Consider the following 20656-nt stretch of genomic DNA (forward strand, 5'->3'; position numbering starts at 1 on the left):
ATGCCAAGATTCCTCTCCTAATTCTTTCTCCAAGCAGGGCAGCAGCAGGTTAATACGGGGAAGGACAAGGATGCAGCTGTGCCTTGAGGGTTGGGATCAGGCACTCTCTCTCCTCCTCCTCGCTAGTGTCTAGAGGTGTCAGCTCCTTTCTCTGCAGATGTCCAGAGGTGAAAGCCTCTTCAGCCCATAGAGAGGTGTCTGTCATCCTTTGTTCGTGCTGTGGTGATAGGGGGAACACTCGGGTAGCATATATTTACTTATGTCTTCATGCCTTCACCTTCACCTGTTCTTTTGAACAGCTGTGGAGCACAAAGACTCAACAACAGGCTTGCACTGACCTGCTTCGGGCCAGACTGTGCTCCTCCATCTCCTGGCCCTGCGGGCAGTGTCACGGATGGGGAACGAGGTGCAGTGATTACTCTGGCTCTGCTCACTTCCAGTTGATTACCCAGGGAGAAAGGGCCAGGCTCTGGGCACTGCAGAAAATGGACAGAGACCCAGTGGCTTCATGGAAGCTACATTTTTCACCGGTGGAGCATCTGTCTGGCTGCAGCATTAACCCTTAACCTGCCCTGAGCTCTTCCCTTCACATTGTGGAGTCTTTTCATCTCTAGCTTATTCCTACTAAATTGTCTTGCACTGTAGAAGGCACCCTAATTCTGGTGACTTGATAGGGGGATAACTTCTTGAGGTCATGGGGAAATAGGAATCATTGCCATTGAGTTTTTCACCGTCTCTGGGAAAAAGTCCTTTCTACTCTACACTCTGTGGCCAGGGAGACTTTACGGCTTATGATTTTCTGCATGATGCATTAGTTTTCAGCCAATATTGCAGATCCTCATGCTTTGGGGATCCTCCTGGGCTGGAGATGTGACAGATGATACCCCTGCAAAGCCGTGCTGGGAACCCGTGGGGTTTGCAGCATCTAGGTCAGAGACTGGCTCCTTTGGGCCTGATCCAGCCCTTCAGAGGGGCTGAACTGAGCTCCTCAGCCCCTGCCTGCAGCTTTTTTGTCCCAGTTCAATAACACTTTGATGCACTTTATCTTAAAATACTCTTCTGGCAGAAAAAAAGCTCTCCCTGCCCCTTGATTTGCCCTTGTGCAAAAATGACCAGTTTTAGTCCTTCCACCATCCATCTGAGCATCATCACTGTTTCCTCCTGTCCTGTGACTTCAATCTGTTGAGAATGAAGGTTAAAGGCAACGGGAACTATAAAGCATCCCAACCACTTTAACCCTGCCCCATGCTGGGAGGCTGAAAACCTTAAATGGGGAGCTCTGAAATGATGCATGGGAGGACGGCTCCTTCTCCTCACCATCCAGGGACTTTATCAGCTTATTGGGGCCCCCAACAGAAGAGAGACATGGACATGTTGGAATTACACCAAAAGAGGGATGAAGATGCTTAGAGGGCTGGAGAACCTCTGCTGTGGAGACAGGCTGAGAGAGTTGAGATTGTTCAGCTTGGAGAAGAGAAGGCTCCAAGAAGACCTTAAAGCCCCTTCCAGTACATAAAGGGGCTACGAGAGAGTTGAAACTTTTTACAAAGGCAAGGAGAGGTAGGACAAGGGAGAATGTCTTCAAACTGACAGAGGGCAGGTTTAAATTAGATGTTCGGAAGAAATTCTTCCCTGTGAGGGTGGTGAGGCACTGGAACAGATTGCCCCAAGAAGCTATGGCTGCCCAGTCCTTGCAAGTGTTAGGTCATGTTGGATGGGGCTTTGAGCAGCCTGATCTAGTGGAAGGTATCTCAGGGAAGAGGGGTTGGAATTAGATAATCTTTAAGTCTCTTCCAACCCAAACCATTCTATGATTCTATGAAATTGTCTCCTTGGCTGGCTGCAGCTCATCCTCAGGTGAGGAAGGCTGCAGCCCTGGTTCATTCCACCAAGGTTTATCCTGTAATCTGGCCCTAACTGCGCAAACAAGGTTGCAGCAGCCCAGGCCAGGATTGTGCTTTTACCATCAGGGAAAGGGACGTGGAATATTGTTTTCTGTGTAGCTACAGCATGACAGGCAGCAGGTCTCTGATCTCCAGGTGAAAAGGGCATGGCTCCAGTTCTACTCCTGCCTGGCCTTCCATTATACTATGATGCTTTTCCCCCACTGTGTTTTTGGGGTCGTTGTTGGGTTTTTTTGTTACATCTCCAAATAATCCATACAGTGATTGCCCTAAGTGACAAAACATATCCCTCCCTTGCAGCAAGCACCCTCTGTCCCAGCTTACATCATATTTTGACTTGTCTGAGCTTCCCTGACTCCATGGTGCAGGACTCAGGTGGCTCTTGTTGACTCCATCCCTTCACAGCCCATCTTGAGCTGTTCCGCTGTTGCCTCCAGTCTCCAATAGAGAAGAAGGATGCATGTCTGCTTGCTGCTCAGGGTTTGGGGTTGGTTTGTTTTATTTTTTCAAGGCACACCCTGGTAATCAAGAGCTTCCTATGAAGTGTTTGCAGACTTGCTGCTCCCAAAGCCTTGAAGAGCTGGTCCTACCAGTTGTCTGAACATGTGTAAATACTGTGAGGATTGCCTAGGGGTGATTAAGGGGGGTGATTTCTCTGCTGAGCAAAAGGGAAGCCTTGAAATTATAAAAGCTGCAGCTACAAACTCTGCTTTTTCAGAGCCAGGTGACCGCTGCTACATGAACACAGGATGGGGATGGGGATAGGGATGGTGGCCACTGGCTGCTTGCCCAGCAAGTATTGCCTTTGGCTTCCTGGCAGGTCTTCATGCAGGAGCAGGAGAGCAGTGATTTATTACATCTAACACGGGGCTGCGTCGGGTTCCTGTCCCATGCAGGGAAGTGAAACTCTTCCCTATGTCACAGGGTACATCTTCAGCTGCTTCAGCTCAGAGGGTGTCTAAAGAGATACAGAATGAGGACTTCCAGCAGGATAAAGTCTTGGAGAGGAGGCAGGAGCTTAATTCCCCATCCCAGAGCCCTGTGCTCAGCCCACCGTCTCCTGCTTGCTGTTCACTGTGCGGTAGTAACATGGCCAGAGCCACCTCCTGCCAACAAGACAGTCCCCACTCCAGCTTTGTGCAGAGAATCCAGGCATGCATCAGAGCAGTGATGGGCATTTTTGTTCAAGTGAGAGCAGAGATGGAAGATCCAGCTGCTAGCCATGGTTGCAGGAGCAAGCACCAGCCATCCTGGGCTGCAACAAAGCAATAGATCTTCAAAAGAGGAGGAATCCTCATCTGAAAGGTGGAAGGCCATGGAAGAGAGGGGTTGAACTAGATGATCTTTAAGGTCTCTTCCAACCCAAACCATTCCATGATCTGAAAGATATTTGAGCTGGGTGGATGGCTGCTTTTTATCTCTGATGGTGGTTTCTGTGATCCCAGCCTCGGGGAAATGTCCCTTAGGGGGATGTCCCTGGGCAGCCTCAGGAGGGTGAGTGCCAGAGGGCAGTAAATGCTCTCAGAGGAGCAGGGATTTTTGGATTTTGCCCCCAAACATAAGCTTGGAGTTGCAGCATGAGGGGCAAGGGTTTGGTCTCACCGTTCATGGTTGTGACTTGGTAATGAGTTTCACCTGGGGAACCTGCCTGAGGACACAGATTGGGATGTTAATGAAGGGCTAGCAAAGATCAGGGTTGTCTTCTGAGTTACCAAAGGAAGGGCCTCAGAAGACCATGTGGAGCCTGTGGGTGCAGAGGTCCAACCTTTCCCTCTGGACTGCATGGAACAGATGCATCCTGATGGCTTGTCCTGTTACAGCAGTTCTGGGAAGCAAAAGCAAACAAAGGTGGGTGCTCCACCAGAATGTGACGCCCCCCCACCTAAGGTGATGTTGTATTGGTACATGGAGACTTTGTATGCTTTCTGGAGGCCACTGTCCATTGTAAAACAGATAAATCATAGAATCACAGAATGGTTTGGTTTGGAAGTGACCTTAAAGATCATCTCGTTCCAACCCCCCGCCATGGACAGGGACACCTTCCAGTAGACCAGGTTGCTCAAAGCCCCATCCGACCTGGCCTTGAACACTTCCAGGATGGGGCATCCACAACTTCTCTGGGCAACTTGTTCCAGTGCCTCACTGCCCTCACAGGGCGAATTTCTTCCTAATTTCTGATCTAAACCTAAATCCCTCTTAGAGTATTTCTGCTATGCATGAAGAGGTAAAAACCACCTAAGAGAGCTCAGATTAAGGCAGTGGGAACTTAGGTTCAGACCTTTCAACTTGGCAAGAGCCAAGTGAATCCAGTAACAAGGATTTCTAAGAAATCTCACAAATTTGAGGTGGTCCAATATAACTAAGAGAGGCTTCCCTCTTCAGAAGCACTAGCACCATCAGTTGCTACGAGCCTTTAACTATAGCTTTTGTACTCTTGATGCTTTAGATAGTTACAGAAAGAAAAACTTATTAAAGACAGTGAGAGAAAAGGAGGTAAAATTTAAAAAAAAAAAAAACAACACAGATATTGCTGGGCCATCCCAAAGGTTTTGCAGACAAGAGAATGCTCTTATCAGTCAGCACCCACATCTGGTCTCGTTATTTGCTGTCGTGGCTGTGGAATTTATAGGAAAGAGGCTTGCAAGGGGCTTAAGGGCCTATCAAAGAGCAAACTGAACGTGGAGGACCCAAGCTGGAAAAGGACAAGGAGCAGAGTGCCTTGGTGCTTGTATTCAGGTTTGGGTCAGGCAAAGAGAAAATACTAAAATGGTTTATTAGCCAAAGCTGGGAATCTTGGCAAAGGTTTGAATCCTGACTTGGAGCTAGGAGCTGTAGGGTTGGGACAGAGCCCATTGTCAGAGGCAATGGGGTACCCTCATCAGCTGAAATTGCAGGGGGTGTTTGCATCCCGCTTGGTTTTAAGTGGAACAGGTCAAGGAATACATTTCTGGTATGGCCAGGAGCCTCTCAAGAGGAGACCTAAAGGACTTGGTTGTACCTCCAGGCCTCCGAGGGGACAGAGTTTTGGACTCTGCCTGCAGGAAGGGGTGAAGGTGAGGGAGAGAGAAGAAACCCACAGCCTTGGGAACAGTGTTATAGAATCACAGAACGGTTTGGGTTGGAAGGGTCCTTGAAGACCTTGTGATTCCAACCCCCCTGCCATGGGCAAGGACACCATCCGTTAGACCAGCTTGCTTGCCTTGAACACTTCCAGGGATAGGGCATGTTATGATGTGAACAGGCCTGAAACTGCAGGAGGGATGCTCTGGATCAGCCAGAGGGACAAACATCACAGCTAGCCTGGGGGGGGATGATCTTGCAGGATCCAGCTGCCTCCACTGGCTCTCCTACAGAGTAGCTGCAGCCCTGTTATCTCTGCTGCTCCTCCTGCACTGGTCTCTGTGCATCTTTTGAAGTTCAATTGCTTTAATCATCCCAGAGGCTGTGGAAGCTATTGAAGGCAGAGCATTTGCATGGAGACATGCTGCATTTTATCTGCGCTACTGATGAGTTTTCTGAATGAATTTTCCACTTACCCAACCTCTTAAATAAGCACCTCTTTGACCCATAATGTCCAAGAAAAATGCTCTCCTGGCTACCTCAAGCAATGCCCTGTGACTCTTCTGTCCTTTCCTCTGTCCACCTCAAGAAGGTACAAGTCTGCCTTTAGACCATAATTTTTTTTCCCACTTGGCAAGAAAACCAGTCTGAGTATATTTGTGTGATGTAAGGCTTCCAGTGGAGTCAGTGTGACCAGATTTAAAAGTAGCTGGTCTAGATGTTCAATTAGAAACACTGAATAAATAATAAAAATACATGCTCAGTCCACTCCTGCAAAGATAATGTCCTTTCTTCTCCTTCTACCCCCTTCACTCCTTTCCCTCCTTTCCCCCCTTTTCTTTTCCACAATGGTGATCAAAATGGATGCTGAGAAGGGCGCAGCACCTCTGTAACGTCATGGTGTGGGTGGTCTGTGTTCAGTGTGATCCTCATGTCGGATAACAGCCCTCAGGGTAAGCAAGAGCCATGTGGCTGGATGACCACAGATGGAGGTGGCTTAATTCTGCATGTGTGAGTCTGCTCTTCCTAGGTTGTATTTTTCCGATGCCTGAAAGCCTGCTCTGTTTGAGCAATATCATGTGCTGGAGAAGGTTCCTGCCTTCTCTAACACAAAGGGGGTTTTTTGGAGGCTCCATGGCTCCTAAGTGAGCTTGGGAGTGCTTTGTTGTTGCTGGTGCTCTCTGCTGCTCCTTGTAATTATTAACCAGGGTCACGGTGTGCTGGGGCATGAGGGGTTACTGAAGTGGTGGCTGTCTCCAGGGACTGGGCATTGGCAAAGCCCTTTAATTCACCTTTTGTTGCTTGCCCTGCAACTCCTGCTGATCTCCAAGGGTTTTTAACCCTGCTGTGACTTGGGGAACAAGCCTAACATAACACAACCAGTAAGGCTGGCTCAGAGATCAAACAGCATGTGTGGGTACCCAAAACTGAGGTTCTCTGTTCTCCCCAAACCATGAGTGGATTGGGATGAGTTTTACCCAGAGTGGTGAATATTTTCAGCATCTCTCTACTTTTTCTCAGCCAGTGCTGACTTCCTGATGACTTGTTACCGCCTTCCTCTTTCCACTGTTCTGGGTACGTCTTTCTGCCACCATGTTTTGCTGTTGTTCTACCCCGTTTCCTGCGATTGCTGTGTCCCTCCAGCCTCTTTCATTTGCCAGTCCAGTGGGAGATAGTGCTGCTAGCTTTGCTTTGAGCTTATTACTCCTGCCTCTGCCAGGATACCTTCAGGCATCTGTCCTGGTCCCATCTGACCTTAACGTCTGAACAGAAGGGCCAGTCAGGCTGGTACCATAAGCCCAATTTGTGTCCAAAGCTCTTGCCAGTCAGAGCTCACCACCAAGGAAGGGTTATGAGACTGTTCACAGTGTGGGGCTGCCTTTTCTTCTGGCAGCTCCAACATCTGACTGTGTTTGCAAAGGGTGACTCATATCTGCATGGAATGAGGAAGTCCAGAGCCAAAGGCCTCTGTCCCAGTGTGAGGTATCCAAGCAGAAAGGTAGCTCCTGGTCATCACACCCAGCTGGCTCCTGCAGGAAATGGGTATTCAAGGATGCCCAGACCCTCCTGATAACCCTGGTCTTCCCAGGAAAAAACATATCTGAATGCTACACTGCATGCAAACCTGCTGGCTAGCTATGCCTCTCCCCATGCTGTCAGCTTGCTGTAAAGCAACAAAGGAACAAAGAAAAAAAAAAAAAAAAAACCACCAGAGGAAATAAAGCAAGTATGATAAAAATTACTGTGCACTGCTGGAAACAGCCTCCAAATGTGAGATCTTATCATCAGTTGATTTTGTGCAGATGTTGGCAGCCAGGCTCATTTTGGTGATGTGGAGTCACTTGCAGTAGCTTTCTCTTAGAAGGCGTGACCCTGTCCTTTCCCTGGCCGTGCTGCTAATGCACTTTTTAATGAAAGATTACTTTTTTGTTTCATAGAACCATAGAATGGTTTGGGCTGGAAGTAACTTTAAGACCATCTAGTTCCAGCCACCCTGCCACAGGAAGGGACACCTTTGAGTAGGCTAGCTTGCTCAAAGCCCCATCCAGCCTGGCCTTGAACACTTCCAGGGAGGCGACAGCCACAACTTCTCCGGGTAACCTGTGCCAGTGCCTCACCAGGCAGAATTTCTTTCTAATACCTAATCTAAATCTACTCTCAGTTTAAAGCCATTCCCCATTGTCCTATCACTACAAGCCCTTGTCAAAAGGACATTTTTTTTAGTTGTTTTTTTTTCAGTAATAGCCAGCTGTTTAGCGATACCTTCCTTTGTAGGTCCTGCAGTGCTTTGCAGAAGGGACCAGGATCACTGCAGAGGGTGTTTTTTCCTGCTCCATAAAGGAGCAGGATTCATCAGGGGACACTTGTTGTACTTATGTGCTTGCAAAAAGCCATGTCGATGCAGAGGGTTTACTTGCTCAGAACAAACAGCCCCTAACCCCATCATTTTTGATGCTAATTCCACTACCCTGAGTTTCCAGTTTCCAAGGGGAGACAGCTTGTCCCCATGTGTGCTTATGCAAGATTAACCCTCTGGCTGAAAGGTGCCGTGTTCAGGTATCCTGATTTAGATGCCATCTGTGCTGCAGCAAATCACTGATCAAAATCAGAACTTGAATAAATATAATTGAGAGTAAAAATGATCATTTCACTTTTAGCTTAGCGGAGTTTTTAGCTCTTAAATGAGAACAGAGGTATGACCCAATGAAGGGATGAGATAAAGGCCAGAAGGGGATATTTAGCCTTCTGTTCTTCAACAGTTTTGTTTCAGTGCAAATATTCAGTAATTTGAATTTTGGATAAAGAATCTCCTCTGGAAAGATGTCCGACTGAGCTCAGAAGCATCTGGAGATGAGCTACCTATAATTTCCCATAGGAATTAGCTTCCCTGGTTAACCTCAGTCCATTTGATAAGAAATGATATCTTGTTTTCTAATTTCCATCAGTGTGGCTTCAGCTTCCACTCCTTGTGGACACTGCTAATGCAGGATGCTGCACTGTGCTGCTGGCTCTGGGCCACAGCACTTGGAGTCCGAAGCAAAGCTATAGTACATGTACAGCTGGGAGTGGGAAAGGGCTTTGGGAACGCAGCTCAGACCTGCTGTGGATGATGTGCTGCTGGTCCTGATGTCACTTTGTAGCTCTTGAGGGTGATGAGGCACTGGCACAGGTTGCCCAGAGAAGCTGTGGCAGGGGGATTGGAACTAGATGATCTTGAAGGTCCCTTCCAACCCAAACCATTCTATGATTCTAAGATGACTTAAGGCTTTTTTTGTTCATTGTTGGCATAGAGATGTTGGCTAAGAGGTGTGGAGTGCTTATCTTCAGTTTAGACAGTGAGTGACAGTTCAGCTGCTTCTTTCCTGGGTCCTGGAGAAAAGGTGTATAAAGCTCTTCTTGCATTAACAGCGTTTCCTCTCCTGAGCTGGACTTTTGTGTTGGTTGGTAGAAGGATAACCCTGGTGTTACCCCATGTCTGTCAATAGAAACACCCAAAGAGGCTGGAAAAAGTTATTTAAGTAACATTTTTAGAAAATGCCTGGCTGCTCTGAACACCCCACTATTGAGCTGCAGGGTTGTAGGTTTCCCCCATAATACTGCACCTTGTTGAGGATTGGGCAACCACGTGCCTGGTTCCTGCTTCATCTTCTCCTTGGCTGACTCTATGCCTTTGCAATGTGATATCAAGGCTGTCTCCTGTTTAGCGACAACCTAGCTGGAGAACAAGGGCAGCAGATTCTGTCCTCTAAGAACAAGTGTTTTGTCTGACCTAGAGGCAGACAGCTGTAGGATCTACAAGCAAGGAGCCATTTGCTCCTGGCCGGGGTGCAGCCTTGCAGTAACACAAGTGTGGTGAGCCCATGCCAGCTACCAGTGGTAAAGGAGCCTCTGAGCTGGAAGGGAAGGAGAGGAAGAGTTTTGTGGCAGAGGAAGGAAGAGCCTTTCAGCAAGTATGTGGTCCTGGCCAATGCAAGCACTTTCAATCCTTCTCCCTGTTGCAGTGTTTAGAGCCCTGGTTGTTACCAGCTGGCAGAAGCGGGAACACCTGGATGATACTGGAGGTGAAAAGGGAAGTCCACAACACCCCTGAGTCATGTCTGGCTCAGTCTTCCGACTAAATAATTTCCTCTTTAACTGCTTCATGGCAGGACTGAGGTTTGGATCAGACCACTGTTTCCAAAAATTCAGCTCTGCTAAGAGTGGTGAGTGCAGATTCCCCTCCGTGCTGACATACAAACATGTGCATGTGCAAGTGTAGGGTTGTTAATTCAAACCAAGTATAAAAATGCCCAGTTCTTGTGCCCCTGGAGCATCTGATCTTGGTGCAAGAAGGCAAGAAAGCAAAGAGTAATTAGTCAGCCCTTGGGCATTTTAATGTGGCAGAGCTGACATTCTAGTAAGCATGAAATGCTGCAAATTAGGGAGAGTAATGAATTTTAACACTGCCCTAAGAACATTCTCCCCACACCTTCCTTTTACTTATTTTGCAAGGTGGTTTTATTGTCGTTTGTGTTTTTTTAAAAATTATCCTGAACAGTATCCCTTTGCCTTCTGCTTGGCGTTTCCTTTGCAACTTAAGTCCATCTACACACCATCATGTGAGAGCAGCCCTGCAGTGAGGACAGATGGCTGGTGAGGCGACAGTTGCTGTGGGGTGGGATAGCAGGGCAGAATTCGGGCTAATTTGAGCACCAGAAGAGCTGGAACTCCTTGGCTGAGAAGACCACAGTCTTGTTCTCGTAGGGATGGATGCTGCTGAGGGTGTCTTGTGAAAGTCAGTGTTGCAAGGATCACTGGAAAGCACAGCTCCAAGCTGCAGGGTGTAGCAGTAATTTTATGAATGAGTAGCCAAGTGTCAGCCCTTGGCCATGGTACGGGCTACAGAGCAGCATCCAGCATCTCCTACATCAAACCCAAAACTCCTACCTTAACTTGAGCATGGCTTTCACAAAGGCACCAGACCTCCCTTCTCCCCTCCTTTCCAGGCTCGCTTCCTAAATCTCACTGGTTCTTTCTGCTCAACTTCCAATGGAAATATCCTTTTCCATATGTCAGCCCAGCTCATGCACCCATCCAAACAATTCATCTTGCATGTCAGCTAATAGCATCCTTCTACTCTCTCAGCCTGTTGTATTCCTGCAGAAGGCAGTTGCCAACCATCCCTTCCCAGCACTGCTGCTTTCTCTGTGTCTCTCTGTAGCAGTGAATCGCTGTCACTGTGAAAGTCCTGCCTGATTGTCACTCAAAAGTAGCTTGGTCAGTGCCAAGATGTCCCCATGACCTCCCTGGGGGTATATGTCCCCCGTCCTTCACCCTTTCCTCTGCTGAAGATCTGAAGGCCAGCTCCTTCCCTGGCCCTCTTAGCAAGGTGGTTTGGACTACTGGGTGCATTCCCTGACTGCTCAATGAGGCTGTCAGCTTTTCTACAAGGAGTAAATCTAGTTTGTTATTCAGGTTTTGATATCAGGCCATTTGTTTTTAAGGCTTTTCTGAGGGCAGATGATGTATGTGGGTCTCTTTGTAGCATCTGAGATGCTAAAAAGCATCTGGTGCTGATGCCAAGGAGAAAATACCAGGAGCATCACTATAAACCTTTTATACCGCAGCACCTCAGTGCATCACTGAGCTGCCTTCAGAGGCTCCTGTGTGAATTAATACCTGTGTAACTGGCCCTATGCAGGCCAGGTCCTAGCCTTGGTTTCCAAAGAGAACACTTGTGCTGGAGACAGAGCTGCTCTCCCTGTCTCTGGCCTGCAAGCTATTATAAACTATAAATCTCAAATCAACAATCTTGGAGGATCATCATTAAATGTTCTTGGAGTAGGTGGTTTGTTGGCCATCCAGTGTCTATGATCTCCTCCTGGGAGATGCATCTACCTGTTGCCCCAGCCCATCCTGTGCAGTGGTGCTTCTCTTGCAGTTCAGATTATTTTTAATTAAAGGCTTAATTACGCCTTTTTACAGTTATTTGCAGTGGCTGCATCTCATGGCCTGAGGCTGGGACATGCTGGGTGATTTGGAGAAAGGTGGCTGGCTGGCACAAAGCACCCCACAAGCTGCTTTAGCAACTGATCCTCAGTAGCAGAGACCAGTGGAGCAGCAAACAAGGGGATCATTTTGGGTTCACTTAAGCTCTGAGTGATAAGCACTTGTGCTGGTAATCAGGCTGATAAATGCTGTCGATTAAAACCTGTGTTTTACTCTTCAGCTTTGCAGAAGTGATGTGGTTTTGTCTCTCCCAGAGGAGAGAAGCCTGGCTGGGTGGGTGATGCTCTTGGAGCACTGCTGTGATCAGAATGAACATTAGTTTAGCTCTCAAATACCTACTTTTCTTCAGCTAATCCTAGTGATTCATTAACAAAGGATCAATTTAGGGATGCTGGCATCCTAAATTGATGCCCAACTGTATGTGATTATATAATCCCTGGGATTTTGACTCTTTACAAATTAGCTGCTTCCAATTAGCCATTATCACAACTTCATTATCCCACTACAAATGATAATACCACAATAAGCATATGGTTTCTATATGTCTCACTAGGAATAATGAGAGATCAGCTTGCTGGATGCATCCACCCACTGGATGGGGCACCCTAAGTTTTACTATGTTGGAGACTGCAGTTGGGATTATGTCATTTAGGGACATGGTTTAGTGGTGGACTTGGCAGGGCTGGGTTAACAAGTGGACTAGGTACCTTAAAGGTCTCTTCCAACCTAAACAATTCTGTAATTCTACGGTTATGTGGCACATAAATTCCCATTTCTTTAGGAAACCATACTAGATGTTTACAGACTAAGGTCACTAGTGGTCAACATTTGAAAGAGAACATCCCATTTTGGGGATAGGTAAGGGTTGTACATGGCTGTTATAAATACAGAGAAAGTTTAGGGAAGGAGCTTTGGAAAAAGTCTGTAATCGAGTAGAGGGACAATGCAGAACTCCCCTTTTCCTTGTGCCTGCCATGGGGACAAGGTGACTCGCACTGCGGGGTGGAGAGATGAGGACCTGAGGGCTGATACCTAGTGCCCAAAGAGCAGAGGTGGTGGAGCAGCTATGGAGAGGTGCTGCTCTCTCTCTGGGGGACATTTGGGCAGTGGTTTCCTGCTGTCATGTGGATTGCTAAATTCGTGTCTCTGCCCTGGAAGCAAGGCACTTGTCAAGAAAGAATAATTAATCCAGAAACACGTGGTGCTCTGCTAGGAGGCCTTTTTTTAATTAAAATCAGATCTGATAAAGTCTACTGAGAAATTTGTGTCTCTGACAAAATTATGAAACACACGTCTGTGATTCGAGGCTGCGTGGCGGGGGAGCTCCGGGTAGGGCTCAGCCCCCATAAACCTGTGCACACCCATCTTACAGGGGGTGTCTTTTCCTCCTTGGCCTCTGAGAGCTGTGTTTTTCCCGAAAGAGTTACAAATTCACCAAGAAGGACACCAGTTAACATCTACTACTATGCCTGTGTTGGTGGTATTTGGCCAACTTGGGGGACATTATCTCAGTTGGTTAGAACATAGTGGTGATTAAATATCAAGGTCATGGCTTTGATCCCCATATGGGCCATTCTGTTAAGAGGTGGACTCGATGATCCATGTGGGTCCCTTCCAACTCAGAATATTCTGTGATTCTGTGAGAAATGGTAGTCCCATGTCCAGGGTGTCAGCAAGGTACACTTGGGCTTAGAGGTGGTTGTCTTCACCCACAGTGTCTTGGTCCTGCCACTCAGATGCTTCAGAAAAGGACAGAGTGTTCCTGGTCAGACCCTCCCCATCTCATTCCCGCTCTGCCTGTCCTCCAGAGCTAGTGGGGAAGAATGTTTTCCTCGGTGAAGCCATACGAGAACCAGCGCTACGCCTCCCTGAAGAAGGAGTGTCAGCGGCGGAAGCAGCTCTTTGAGGACCCGCTTTTCCCTGCCAATGACGACTCGCTCTTCTACAAGTCAAGGATTCAGGGCATCCAGTGGAAGCGACCAAAAGTAAGTGCATCCATCCCCTTGCCCCTCAATGCTGCTTTCTACCACCCCTGCTCTCAGGCATTCCTAAAAATGCACCGTGCATCCTTCGCCAAGGCATCAAGCCCCAGTCAACGTTTCTCCCCAGCTGGGTTTGTTTGCCCGGAACTGGTATTGTGAGCCTCTGGGGTGCCAGAGAGACCTGCTGAACTCAGGTCCAGGCTTTTCTGCCCACAGTGAGGTCGAAGAGCAAAGGAGGCTTCTCAGTGACTCAGTTGCCACATGCATAAACCAGAGAGATGGTTTGCAGCCAGGTTGGTATTGGGTACTCCTGTGAAGGCTGGTGGGTCCAGCAAGACAAAGTGTTATCTCTGAATCACAGAATGATTTGCGTTCAAACCCATCTAGTTCAAACCCTCCTACCATGGGCAGGGATACCTTCCATTAGAATACTCTTGGTGGTCCATTTGGAAAGACAAAAGAAGATAAGCTTTGGGTAGGTGAGGTGGTTTGGGGGTCTTTGGGGAAGTGGGTGGTCATACCCATCCTTCCACTCATGTTCAAAACCCACATCCTCTGGAAAAAGCACTCTGCATCTCCTCCATGCTGCTGTATCTATCATGGAGGCAGGTTGTGGGAGGCTGGGGCTAACATTGCCAGTCCCTTTTCTGCTATCCTCAGTGCCTGCCCAAAGGATGCACATCAGGACTTAAGGGCACTGTGGGGAATTTGTATGTCCTGGTATGGCATTCTCCTTGGGGTTGACGATGAGACCAGTACTCTGACTGCCATGAAGTACAAGGAATCACAGGGAGCAACAATAACTGGTTGGGGAGTGGCAGTAGCCCAGCATCTAACACATCTGAGTTTCCTTCCTTGCCTGTGGGGAGAAGCAGCCCTCTCTCCCCAGCCCATGCTGTTCCACACACAGCTTGGTGACATTTCAGCGTTGTAGGGTTGCCTGAGCTGCCGTCATCATCTTCGCCCCCGCTGACAGCCTGGAAAATCAGCTGGCCTTCAGCAAGACAGAGCTGTGTCTGTCTGAGCCAGGGCAGTCTTGGGGGGTGTGTGAACAGAAAGGCTTTGTGTGAAGGGAGGGATGGAGCTGAACTGACTCTTTCTATGTGGCCAGAGGGGCTGAGTCCCCCAGCATCCCACTGGGCTCCTTGTGGAAGGAGATCTCACTCCCCTCTGCTCTGCCTTTGGCTCTTCCTGGTCACGGAGTTTGTGGAAAGCCTGTGTGTGTTTTAGTTTATTTCCCTTGTCTACTGCAGGAGAAAGATGCTCTGTGTACAGCTGACTTCTGAAGTCAGGGCCCACCACGTTTTGGTCTCACTGTGAGGGGCATGAACATGCCTTCCACATCCCATTTACACAGCAGACAGGTGATGCCTGAGAATTTCTAAATAATTTTCTCTGGGACTAAAAGGTAAGGATGTATTTGTGACATGAATTGGTTTACATTCAGGGACACATACATTAATTCACTCCTATGTGTAATGACAGATAATTGGATCCAGTTGTAGAGGGTCAAACTTTGCTTGTCTTCTGCTGAGCATCTCAGAGCTTTTCTTTATCTGCTTTTCTGGCTTTCATCTCACTTGTAGCTCTTGGTCTTCAGTCAGGTATCATCCTTTGCTGCCTTGCTCTGTACAGCATGAGGTCTTTCCAAGAAAGCTTTCTGGACCTTATGTTCTTCACCTGTAAGGTGTCATGCTCACCTAGTCCAAACCCATCCCTGCTGAAGCACAGAATGAATTCAAGCTTCTTGCAACCACCCAGCTCTGCAGTTTCATAGGATCATAGAACGGTTTAGGTAGGAAAGGACCCTTAAAGTTAAAGCAATTAGCAGAGGATGGTTGAGCAGGGGCTCTTTCTGGCATGGGCTGGCAGTGGGAACAGAGGCTGGAAGTGGGTCCCACATGCCAGCAAGGTCCTGTGTGCATAACTAGACATGTAGGTGGTCCCTGTTTTGCTGCCTCTGCACCAGACAAAGGGAACTTTGCCAGCAGTTTTGACACCAGAAGGCATACATGCTGAGCAGTAGCAGACTCACTGATGATGCTCTTTGGTAGGATTGTTTGATCAGACCTGCCCAGCTGTCTTGACCACAAAATCACCATTAAAAAAAAAAAAGAAATTGAGTTCACACCTGCTCTGTTTACTGCTGAAGTTTCCCAGAAGCCTCTTTCTCTAAAACGTTTCTCTAGGTTCTTTCTCTCAACTTTTCATCTCAGCAAAAGTAACTGAATTTCACAGAACTGCTTTCTGCCAGCCAGACAATGCAAAGTGACATTTTTAGTTGCTGGACCCAATTGTACCTGAATTCATACTGGTTCTCTAAGGGAGAGAGCCCAGAAAAAAGTCTGGGCAGTCTTCTGCAGGAAAGCAAAAGTAGTACCTCTGGGTATCAGGAATCTTGATATCTCACCAATTTGCTGTCTGCAAGAAAGCTGGGAAGCACCATCAGCTTTTCCAATTTAATGCAGGGTTCAGTAGGGTCCAAAATGTCCATGAAGTTCAAATCAACTGTTCTGCTTGTGTGCTAAGGGCACAATGCAGTTATTAAACTACACTAAGTCCCTACAGCATCTGCTTTCTATTACAACCAGCAAATCTTCCCTTAGGCAATCACGGTAAATTCTTGTTCAGAAAAAAACAAGCAGTGGTACTCCATGCATTTGGCACACACTGTTTTGGGGATTTCCTGACCCAGAAATGGAGTCTCCAGTCCCAGGGAGACTGTCTGCAGGGAGAGGATGGTGTGTACACACTTCTATCTCTCAAGGCCATGGCCATAGCTTGTTTTGGAGAGTTTCAGCACAAACTGTCTGCTAAAACATAAGAGCTCATCGTGTCTCTGGCTTTGCTGTGAGAAAAGAGTGGGTGGAGAGTGGAAATAAAAGCTGTCAACTATTAAAAACAACCACTTGCTTTCTTGGAAAAGTTGTCACTTGTGATCTGTGGAAAGAAGTGAGACATAGGTGATAAGTTTTGCCCAGAGAAGTTGTGGATGCCCTATCCCTGGAAGTGTTCAAGGCCAGGCTGGATGGGGCTTTGAGCAACCTGGTCTACCGGAAGGTGTCCCTGCCTACAACAGGGACATTGGAACTAGATGATCTTTAAGATCCTTTCCAACCCAAACCATTCTATGATTTTTCAGGCTTCCGTGTGAAAAGTAATTGTAGTGAACTCACTGGGATGCTGGGAATGTGCTTTGGCACAGGCAGGATCTCATTTCCATATACTTACATGGCACTAGTATGGATCTAAACAGTCCATCCCTTGTGTATGCATCCCTTTCTTCCCAACCATCCTTCCCTCATCCTTTCTGCTCCTCCATGTACTCCCAAAGCCTGAGGCTGCTTTGGTGAAAAAAAAACAATAAACAAAAAAAACTCCCTATCTCTTCAGTGCTCTTCCTTTTGTTTGAGGTTTTCCTGGGCAGAGGGGAAAAGAGGAGACTGAGGAACAGCTCTGATCCCTTCCCTGGTCAGGCTGTTTTGCTTCAACTTCTTCCTGCATCCGGCACTGCAGCCTTTCCTGGAATGGGCTCGGCCTTATTCTTTCCAGCGGGGTGTCCTCCCTCCCTCCCTGCTTTCTCTGGCCTCCAGCCCTGCTCTGGATGCCAGATCTTTGCAGAGGGAGCAGCTGTTTGAGCCCTCTAATCAGGTTTTGGCTTTGGTGGTTGTTTGCTGGACGTCTTCGTGATGCAACACAGAGAAGCCAGAAAGCTAATTACTGGGATGTTTTGGAGGGAAGGAAGCCACAGCATCAGCCTGAGCTGGGAAGGGGGTCCTGAAGAGCCTTGTTTTAGTGAATCCACTTAAAAACAAGAGTGGCTGCTGGTTGCTGAGCCAAAACAGATTTTGGAGCTCACTAAGTCAGCATCAGCGGCTCCTTTTGGCAGCAGCACTCAGCTATTGCATTAGAAATGAAACAGAGCTTTTTGGACTAAGCCCAAATCCCAACACCTTGCTTGAAACTCCTTTCCCTCGTGCTCTGCCTGCTGCTATGTGAAGGAGAGGGAGATCTGTATTCAGGCAAGTAGTACCACTCCCAGTGGACATCTCAACCTGATCCTCAAGCTCAGAGTTTTGCCCTCCCTTTTTGGGACAGGAATGCTGGCATTGCACCGTTGGGAGCAGGAGGTTTGGTCTGTACATTGGGTCAGCTGATCTGGGTGTTTGGAAGGTGGGTAATTAGAGAGGGGTGGCATGGATACAAGGAGATGGGGCTGGATGAGATGCACAATGGTGGCAGAAATAAGGGAGATCTGGAGCACCTGCTGTGTCTGCTGATCCCCTGTGGAAAAAACAGTGATGGTCTAAGGTGTGGAAGAGACTCATCTACCCAGTGGGAAAAGAGTTAATCTCTTCTAATCATCACTGTCCCAAACTCTCTCCTTGGATACAGGATGCTTCCAGTGTTGCCATGAGATTGGTACAGAGTTCAGTTAGGGTCTTTAGTACCCCTGGGCCTTATCCAGGGCTTGCTTTCTCTCTGCATCAAGGGGGGCCACTTGGTTTAGGTTCAGCCCATCAAGCTATGACTGGGACTGCTGGGACTGGTCACCAGCCAGGACAAATTTGTACACCTGTGGGAAGCAACTGAAGCCTGGTGGGAGGCTTACCTCAGGCACAAGTGTGATGTTGAACCACATGAGCTGCATGCTGTCGTCCTTTAGCTCTTCCCAGGGAGCAAGGTTGAATCTGGAGAAATTTTTTTCCTCTGTGTTCTGGGAGGCGGGTGGGCTGCTGTGTGCTGAGTGTATTCCTGTCCACAGCAGTGTGCTGCAGGACCTTGCAGAAGCACCTTATAGTCATCCCTAAGATGCTGAGTGGTTGTGACATGAGATCCCAAAGACGCTTGGAGGGGACCAGGTGGGAACTCAGCATCAAGCTGTGCCAAAGGTGCTGTAAAGAGAAGCTGTGACAAAGCATGAGGAGGGTTTCCAGGCAGGCTGTTGTCACAGTGACTGGGTGGCTCAAGGTGAGGTGTGGTGATGGTTGAACCTGAGCTGAATCTCTGCACTGTGAGTTCAAACCTGGCTGATTGAAACCACCAGAGAAACTCTTGGATGAAGTCTACACCCTCCCATCTTCAGGGGAGGCGTTTTGTCCTCCATACCTGTTTCTCAGTATTTTTATCTGTCTCCAATATTTACTTGCAAGCACCAGATTATCTCTGCAGGAATTAATTGTCAAGGGAAGTTGTCACTGATTAAAGAGCATAAAGGTACATTCTTGCTAAAGGGTAACATTATTTTATCTGGATGAAGGCAATGTCATTTGGAGGGGAAAGCCTTAGAGTCAGCAGAGTTTTGGGGGAGACAGACAGGCCAGGTATTTTGGGGATGGTTGTGGGAAGCAGGAGGACTTAGGGCAGTAGGGCCATGGCATTTTCACCCCTACTGTGACACTGGGGAGGGATGTTCTCAGTCACAGCCCTGGGGCTTTTTTATAGACAGACAAGAGGAATCTTGTTTTAGAAACCAAGAAAATAGGACTTTTTAATAGCCATTTCCCTGCTGTCCTGGCATGTATCTATCCTGACTTGTGTATAGGGGCTTTGTTAATTCATAGAATCACAGAATGGTTTGGGTTGGAAGGGATTTTAAATATCCTCTAGTCCCAACCCACACTACCATGGGCACGGACATCTTCCACTAGACCAGGTTGCTCAGAGCCCCATCTAATCTGGCCTTGAACACTTCAAGGGATGGGGCAGCCACAGCTTCTCAGTGCAACCTGTTCCAGTGCCTCACCACCCTCACAATAAAGAATTTCTTCCTAATATCTAATCTAAATCTGTCCTCATTCAGCTTAAAGCCATTCCCCCTTGTCCTATCATGCAGGATGCATTATGTCCATTGTATCCTCAATTAGATGCTGTTGTGTTTGGAGGAGGTGCTGCAGGAAGGGAGAGTATCTCTTAGCTCTACTTTTCTTTACATTATTAAGCACTTAGCTCTTTTTGCTTGCTGAATGAGGATTATACAATCAATCCCCATGAGGATTTCCTGGAAGGGGAAAGGAGTCAGTGAACTAATTCACTAAAAGCAGGACCAGCACTTCCCTGCCCTCAAGTTTCTGCATTAAAAGGTCTTTTCCCCAGAGGATAGTACAGGCTGGGAAGCTGGCAAAAACACAATAGTAAAGATAATGGGGAAGACAGAGGATAAGTTCTTGCAGTTCTTTGCTCTGAGAACTCACTTGAAGCTCACCGTGGAGGCAATTAAACTGGCAATGGTCATTGGGTGCAAAAACCTTCTGGTGTCCTATTTGGAGGTTTTCCAGCAGAAAGACTAAAATACTAACCTCTGCACTCCAGGGATGTCTTTGCTCAGCTTTTTGCAGTGCCTTGGCCTGTCTCAGTTTTAGTCCTGCCCAAAAAATGCTTGGGGTTAGCACTGATGCTGGGGCTCCTCTGTGCTGCTGGATTGACTGAGGGATCATCTCCTCTGAATAGTCTTTCATCTGTCTGTGGTCCATCAAAGGAGTTGAAATCCTTCCAGACTTTTGCATTTCTCAGCTTAAGAATTTATAAGCCGCTCGCCTGTTAATTTATCTACTGTTTTCAGTAAAACTGGAGCTGATTGCCAGTCTGGTTGCTCCTTGCCAGGAAGGGATTTGGTCATCATTTAATGCAATCTCGGAATTGACCTTGTTTTTACATTTTTAAGCCATTCGTAGGCTCCCCCCATCTCTCAAGATAAACAAGAAATTTATTGTTATTATTTTTCTTATTTTAAAGGATCTCTACTCTCATTAGATGTGCTGCTGACCCCTGGCTGCATTCCAGCAGGACTTGGTGGATCCTCCCAGGGCCACGGCCCCATAGAGCCAGGCAAACACACTCTCCCCTTAGTCCCAGTGAGGACGGGTTGATAAGTTGCCCAACATTGAGTGTGGCTCATTGCAGCCTTTGATAAGAAATTGCCAGCCAGTCTGCTCTGTCCTTGGCATCAGAAGGGCATGGCCTTAAAAGCAAAAGCTACAGTAAACAGAATCTAACATAGATTAGATTCATTGTGTGCTTCTAAGTGCAACTGCATGTCATTGTCAAGAAATTACTGTATTAGTAATGGGGAATAGCAGAGGGTGTTACAGAAAGGAGCCCATAGGATCCATCCACTGCTTTCTGAGCTCCCTGGGAGGGAATGGTGCAAATCCTCCCAGAATGGGCTCTGGGGTGCTGGAGGGGCACATTCTACAGGCAGAGCTAGTTATCGTGAAATCA

At 47.6% G+C, this 20656-nt stretch overlaps 1 protein-coding gene across 1 annotated transcript in view; it reads left to right on the forward strand.

Annotated features, from left to right (window-relative positions):
• The window catches only part of CAPN5 (calpain 5), a 55512-nt gene that overhangs the window by 3636 nt on the left and 31220 nt on the right, over positions 1-20656 (forward strand). Inside the window, exon 2 of the mRNA XM_027741092.2 lies at positions 13262-13438. Within this exon, the coding sequence (XP_027596893.1) occupies positions 13277-13438 (162 nt within the window). The 5' untranslated portion in view covers positions 13262-13276. The remainder of the gene's footprint in view (positions 1-13261; positions 13439-20656) is intronic.

Source organism: Pipra filicauda, unplaced genomic scaffold (genome assembly GCF_003945595.2).
Source record: "Pipra filicauda isolate LSUMZ 115617 unplaced genomic scaffold, ASM394559v2 scaffold183_size1465899_pilon, whole genome shotgun sequence".
Classification (NCBI taxonomy): Eukaryota; Metazoa; Chordata; class Aves; order Passeriformes; family Pipridae; genus Pipra; species Pipra filicauda.